This window comes from Aplysia californica, unplaced genomic scaffold, assembly GCF_000002075.1.
Source record: "Aplysia californica isolate F4 #8 unplaced genomic scaffold, AplCal3.0 scaffold00627, whole genome shotgun sequence".
Taxonomy (NCBI): Eukaryota; Metazoa; Mollusca; class Gastropoda; order Aplysiida; family Aplysiidae; genus Aplysia; species Aplysia californica.
In genome coordinates, this window is record NW_004797897.1 from 340855 (window position 1) to 348141 (window position 7287).

Sequence of the window (7287 nt, forward strand, 5' to 3'; positions counted from 1 at the left end):
AGGTACGACTTCGATCATGAGGCCTAGAAACACACAAGTCATCCCTCATCATTATGCCATCCTGGCCAGAATTCAGCTCCATTCAAATCTAAAATTTTGTTCAGTTTTTATTAACTCACTCACGACGTGCCGGGTCCCGGCGAGATAAACAAACTCTGAAGACGCGCTGGGTCCCGGGACCCGACAACCTGTACCGTTTTTTTTTTTACCTAAAAACTAATAGAATCTCAAGGGGAATGACTCCCAGTGTTAGTTAAACCATTTAACTTTATTGTGGTTGTATCCCTTTGACCATTGGTCACCCGAATTGTCTGCTATAAGCAATCTGCCGAAAAACGCTGACCTGACCTACTTTTTACATAAACAAGAAACAGCTGCTGGAAGCTCCTTTCACTACGAAACGAAGCCATAGAGGGATTATTGATTCAGGAGACTACAATGCTCCTGGCAGTGCCACTATTCTTATAGATAATGTCACTTAGTATTACTTGTTTGAAACCATTTTAATTCACTACAATCAATTCTGAGATCCATGTGCTTAGCTCATTAAAAAAAAGTTTTTTCCATGTTTACATAATATAATTTTTTTTTCACCTAAAACAATTTTTTCAAAGTCTTTGTAAAAATAAATACATTTTATGTAAGTATACATGATGATCTTACTTTGTGTCAACTTTTATACCTGTACAGTTGATAGGTTTATCACACTGAACTGATTTTTTGAAAATAGGTAAAAATCGTGGGTCTCCAGGGAAATTTTTGGTGAAAAACTTGCGTCGTCAATGAGCTAATATTTTTTAAATCATAAAGTAGGCCTACGTCAAGTACTCCAACTACGTGTCCAATAGCCCCCCCCCCCCGGATAAGTCCTGAAAAAAACTTCAACCAGTGTAAATTAACATAGTCCCGGTCCTTGCCATTTTACATGCATACTAAATTGTATTACTACATTATATGTAGTATGAGTATTGAGTGTCAAGCATTAGAAAAGACAAAGTGCTCATGTAAGAGATCTATTATTAGTTTACTTGTGAGTAATAACTGCAAAAGTCCAGCTCACTGAGAAAAAAAAACCCAGCCAAGCTAGGCCTTAGTTTAGTTTAGTATGGGGTTTTATGGCGCTTACAACTACATAAGGTCAAGGTCATATGAGCGTGTGAAACAAGGTTTTTTTCTCAACAGTTCATTTCTCAGCTTGGAAGAACAAGTACACAACTGACCGTAAAAATACGGAAGAGTGGAAGCACTGGTAAGATCACAAGTCGATTTACTTGATCAACGTGCAGATGTTCCAGCCGCGGCAACAATCCGAAGATAGACAGACAGAATAAGGGAACGATAGAAAGGATAAGATAAGATAAGATACATCTTTATTGTCCAGATCCTGGCACATTGGTTTGGTGTTCCACCACGAGTACACACACACACACAAAGGAGGAAATTGGCACAAAAAGTAATCCAGATTTTGATCAACATGCAGGTTAAAATGTACTGCCGACCAACCCACAATGAATGCACGGGGCATAGCGGAATAATGGCCGATGTAAAAAAAAAGTATCGATTCTCATCCTTCAGGCAAACAACATGTTACAATGGTTAAAAGACATAAAGAATTATGATTTTGTGCATAAATTCATAATTTAAATAACCTAGAATTAGAGAGATATATATGCCAGTAGTGATAACATTTTTAAAGATAATGAATCACTAAGAAAGGTCCTTCATGTGTTCATTACAGAAACAAAGATCTGAACAAAATCAAGGGATGACCAAGAAAGACTGGCGAAAAGGAAAAAAAACTCCCAAAACAGAGAAAAAGTTACATGATCCAAATGTGATTCTCCAGGCAATTGAAAGTGTCAAGACAGGTCAAATGACTCAAAGCATGCTATTAAGACTTTAAAAATTCCATTTTCTACATTGAATGACAAAATAGTGGGCAAGACACCGCTGGCACCTAAAATAGTGAGCCTTCTTTTACCTGAAGAAGAGGACAAACTTGTAAAGTTCATATTGGACAGGGGCAAATTTGGATTCGGGCTGACGACATGATATCCGAAGAACTGCCCAAGCCATCATCGATTTGCGGCGGCCACCAGAGAAAGACAACAAGAACATCAACATGCTATCTGTGGCCTGGGTATACCGGTTATTTGAGAGACATCCAGAGCTCACCCTGAGGTCGACCATGGACCATGAGATGAGAAGGAACGGGCGACACTGACACCCCAGGCTATCAAAATGGTTCAAGTAGCTGAGGGAACATATCGAAGCCATGGACCCTTCTCTTCTGGAGGATGGAAGCCACATTTACAACTCTGATGAGAGCGGCTTTGCCTTTGACATCAAAGGCAGGAAGGTTGCAGCATTCAAGGGAAGCAAGCATATCTATAATCTGACATCGAACACAAAGACTCAGGTGCCGTAAAAATTGTTCTATAAGAAAGAAAACAAAAACACTCAGCAACCAAAAACCCAACTTACACGACATAGATTAGATTAGTTTTATTCTCATCCAAATCTTGATATTAAGTTTGGTCAAATAATTTTACTGCTACTGTTCCATCTTTGAAATCATGTAAATCTATGTGTCAATTACCACCCCATCCTTTTTCCCCACCTCCAAATTTTGGTGACAGTTTTGGCTTGCATTAATGCCACCGGCCACTACCTTCCTCCAGTGATGGTCTACCCATACAAGTAACTGCCACAGAAGGACTTAGCCAGAGGTTTTCCCGGAGCTGTCATACAGTAGAACTCGGATTCAACGAGGTCACCACACCAAGCCTTCTAGCCAAAAATCTCCTTGAATCGAAGTGTTCGTTATAGCAAACACAGGGCTTTGTGTAGATAATTACAGGCACTGAGCAAGTAATGTATAAAGAGAAGTCACAAGTAGTGCCTGAAATGCCTGCATATTATGAGCTGTGTAAAAAAAAAAAAGACTGATTCGTTCAATCAAATGCACACGCCTGTGTCATCTCGATTGTTTACCAAAAAGTTGTGTTGCTGTGTAGAGTTTCACTGTACGAGTTCCACTGTACACGCCTCCGATAAAGGCTGGATGACAGCAGCCATTTTCTTTACTCGGCTGCAAGAATTCTTCATACCCAACACAAAGCTGTGAAGAAGCACTTGATACTAAGCTACTTCTGGTTGATGGGCACACGTTTCACACCTCCTTAATTGAGACATCAACTCTTTGCCTGGAGAACGGCCCATGCCAGCCATCTAATACAGTACAGCCCCTCGACCTTGCCAAGCCTTTTTTGGCTCTATAAAACCTGCATGGGCTCAAGCTACGGTATACCCAAGCTACTCGTCACCACATTGCCAACTGCGGCAATGCTGGGGAAGATTGAAGAATACCGGACCACTCGTAGTATGGGTGGGGCGGGCGGTTTGGGTGGAGGAGGAGGTGGGGGTCTCCCCCCTGACAAAACTTTAATGAATAGATCTACCGGTCCGAGATTCTCCATTGAGAGATAGATTTTAGATTCTAGATTTCTAGATCTATTAAAATCAGGGGAAAATCATGGAATTTCTACGGTTGAGACAGGCAAAGTCAGTCCGCTGGTCCGGTATTCTTCAATCTTACCCAATGCCCAATGCTGTGAACCTGGATAGCTTCGCCAGTGTTCTGAAACCTGTCTGAGACTCAGTGAGACAAATCAGCAACACCTGGAATTGCCGCCCAAAGTGGCCAAAGCTTCAGGGCAAGGGCTGCAGGCATTATCCCCTTTGATCCAGGCAGGGACAGGGTCCTTAGCCTTAACTCTGGAAAGCTGGCACCATGTACTGTCTTCCCCACAGCACAAAAGCACCTTCCCTGCCAGAGGAACCAGCACCCCCCCTTGTCTTCTGACACTTCCCTGCCAGACTCGACTTCGATGATAATCACAGATTTAGATTCTAGATAGATCTATATAAGTCTAGAAAGTGGCGTTCTCACCCGCCAGGAAGTTCTCGCAAGACCAACTCCTCCCCTCTTCTCTCTCTCTCTGTCTCTTTCTGAAGGAAGAGGCTAGAGAGACCAGGATCCTGGTCTGTCTAGCCTGTGAGTCTAGAGAGACCAGGATCCTGGTCTGTCTAGCCTGTGAGTCTAGAGAGACCAGGATCCTGGTCTGGTGTGGTCTATTGTCTCTAAAGAGACCAGGATCGTGGTCTGGTGTGGTCTATTGTTATGATCGTGGTCTGGTGTGGTCTATTGTCTCTAAGGAGACCAGGATCGTGGTCTGGTGTGGCCTATTGTCTCTAAAGAGACCAGGATCGTGGTCTGGTGTGGTCTATTGTTATGATCGTGGTCTGGTGTGGCCTATTGTCTCTAAAGAGACCAGGATCGTGGTCTGGTGTGGCCTATTGTCTCTAAAGAGACCAGGATCGTGGTCTGGTGTGGTCTATTGTTATGATCGTGGTCTTGTGTGGCCTATTGTCTCTAAAGAGACCAGGATCGTGGTCTGGTGTGGCCTATTGTCTCTAAAGAGACCAGGATCGTGGTCTGGTGTGGTCTATTGTCTCTAAAGAGACCAGGATTGTGGTCTGGTGTGGTCTATTGTCTCTAAAGAGACCAGGATCGTGGTCTGGTGTGGTCTATTGTCTCTAAAGAGACCAGGATCGTGGTCTGGTGTGGCCTATTGTCTCTAAAGAGACCAGGATCGTGGTCTGGTGTGGCCTATTGTTATGATCGTGGTCTGGTGTGGCCTATTGTTATGATCGTGGTCTGGTGTGGCCTATTGTCTCTAAAGAGACCAGGATCGTGGTCTGGTGTGGTCTATTGTTATGATCGTGGTCTGGTGTGGCCTATTGTCTCTAAAGAGACCAGGATCGTGGTCTGGTGTGGCCTATTGTCTCTAAAGAGACCAGGATCGTGGTCTGGTGTGGTCTATTGTTATGATCGTGGTCTGGTGTGGCCTATTGTCTCTAAAGAGACCAGGATCGTGGTCTGGTGTGGTCTATTGTTATGATCGTGGTCTGGTGTGGTCTATTGTCTCTAAAGAGAACTTGCCTTCGTGGACACACCTGAAGGTGACGTGGGTGTACTTCAAATCCTCTTTGTAACAAAAGTTGCCTTTCAGTTTTGAATTTGCAGCCCTCACTGTCAAACTGGACTTCCCTACCACTAGATGCTCGTTGCTTTCGGCTTTCCTCGACGTCAAGACGGCCATAAAATCATCAAATGAGTCGAAATACTGCCCTACGGAGATGGGGGCCGCCATCTTGAAGTCGAAAATTGAAAGGAAAGGAAGTTGGACTCGGGGTTTGAGCATGCGCACACGCAGAAAATTTCCCTGGTCTCGGGAGACACTTCCCTTTCTGAATACTGTCTATCGGTGTGGACGATCAAATTGACCAAAACAAAGTTGAAAAATGATGTTAAAACACAAAAGTAAATTAATTTGGTTGTCTACAAATACAAAGATGCTACGGCTATTTAACTTTTCGAATCGAGCCGAACTACGCGGGTCGTCATTTTGTTTTGCCCGGACGGAAATTCTCCGCTACTCCTCTCTCTCTCTCTCCACTGCCCACAGACAAAATTGTACGCTTTTAGTAGGCTACAGCTGTAATGGAACGTTTGTTCACGGCACAGAATTCTACAATTTTTCTGTTATCACAGTGTAGAATTCTGTGGTTTAGGGTGAACGCAAAATTTGGTGAACGCGCACCGGGTGAGAATAGCCACAAGACTCGCCTGGGTGAGAATAGTGGTGGCCATAAGTCTATAACAACCAGATATCTAGAACTAGATTTTAGATTTAGATCCCGTAAGGCAATTTAAAAATCGAGATAACTCTAGAATCAAGAGGAAAAACGCACTACACTGCAGGCAATTCGTTCTTGAGTCTTGACCATTGACGGGTAGGCCTATCCAACCGGCGCCACAACACCGATCGAAAACCAACCAAGATGAAACTAATTTAAAACGTTTAATCTACATACCTTGGGCAACCAATCGGCTTGCGTGGGAATTTGGATCAGTCTGTTTCAATTCATTTTCAAGTTCCTCACGGTATCCACCTGCTTGTGCCATTTTTTCCCACGTGTGCTCTCTATCCCTACACTGCCTGTGCTTCTAAAACCTTAGCTAAAAGAAAATGGCGTCTTTCTCTTTTGTGAATGCATGTGTGTTTGAATGCTAAATATTGGCCAGATTTTTTCCTGTAGTCATGCTAAAAACTAGAAGCACATGAAGGTTTTGATAACTTCACTGTTTTGCACCATAATGCTCCTTCTTTTGCATGATGATGAGACAGAAAATAACAATTCACATATAATTGTTTTAATAATTAAAATTTGATTGTCTTGAGAATTACTTCTGAAGACTTTCTTCCAAGGTGACACAAATTTCAATAATAAATTATGAGCATTTTTTGTCTTTGCTGGGTACCTATTTGGCAATGTAGTCAAAATACCCTGTCGCACAAAGAGCTGCTGGGCTGGCCTTGCCTCTCGCTCGCCTCTCACTGCCCTGCCTGCTTGCTGCTTATTGTTGCTTGCCGCTTGCCCCCAAGGGCCCCGAGCCCTGGCTGCCACTAGGCCTAGTTGGGGTTCAAGCGGCCGGCCGGCTTTGGCCTAGCCAATAGGCTAATAGGGCCTACCCAACAAATGGTTTTCAGCCTAGCTTCTCTAGACAATCATAATTTTGTCTGTTCAAACTTTTACTTTACTTCTCCGCCGCTTATAGGCCTACCCTTTTGGGTGTCGCGGGAAGAAAGGGACGTCTCTTTAATGCCACCAGCCGGAGAGCTTGGGTCAGGGGGATGCCATGAGTTTTTAAGTGTGTTCGTTAGAGAATAGGCCTATAGATCTACTCCCAGTTAATGAAAGACTTTGCGTCAGGACTATTATTCTTTTATGATGACACCAATGCCCCGGTAATGTATCTTTATAAAACAGGAGAAAAACATGAACGAAAAAAAAAACAAAGGGGCGTAAAAACATATTGATTGGTACCGACGAGTTGGCGTTCAGGCCGTGATCGTTGAGGTTTTTACTGGTAAAAAATTTTGAATTTTGCCCGGGTGGCGGCCGAAGCCTACTCTATAAATTGACTTTAGACAACCTATTGTCCGAGAAGGCTATGCGTAGACCTTTCCTACCAGAAGATCAGGGGTGTGGCTGAAAGACAGCATGGCAGTTTAATTGTAAGAAATTTAAGGAGCCAAGGAGTAGCAGTAGAAAGGCTGCAGGAGGAGGAGGGAGCAAAGGAGGTGAGGGGGTGGGGGTAGAAAGTGAAGACGAAAAAAGACGACAGAACATTTCATTGCTAGAGAGCAGGAGAGGAGG

At 43.5% G+C, this 7287-nt stretch overlaps 1 protein-coding gene across 3 annotated transcripts in view; it reads right to left on the reverse strand.

Moving 5' to 3' along the window:
* The window catches only part of LOC101853193 (KH domain-containing, RNA-binding, signal transduction-associated protein 2), a 27440-nt gene that overhangs the window by 19721 nt on the left and 432 nt on the right, over nt 1–7287 (reverse strand). For 2 of the 3 annotated variants that reach the window (XR_220929.3, XM_005107747.3), the window contains exon 1: nt 5941–6132. The exons of the other annotated variant lie outside the window; for it this stretch is intronic. Coding sequence is in view for 1 of the 2 variants with exons in the window: in XM_005107747.3 (XP_005107804.1) it covers nt 5941–6031 (91 nt within the window). In the remaining variant the exon portion in view is untranslated. Of the gene's footprint in view, nt 1–5940; nt 6133–7287 lie in introns of those variants that run through there. 3 annotated transcript variants of the gene reach the window in all.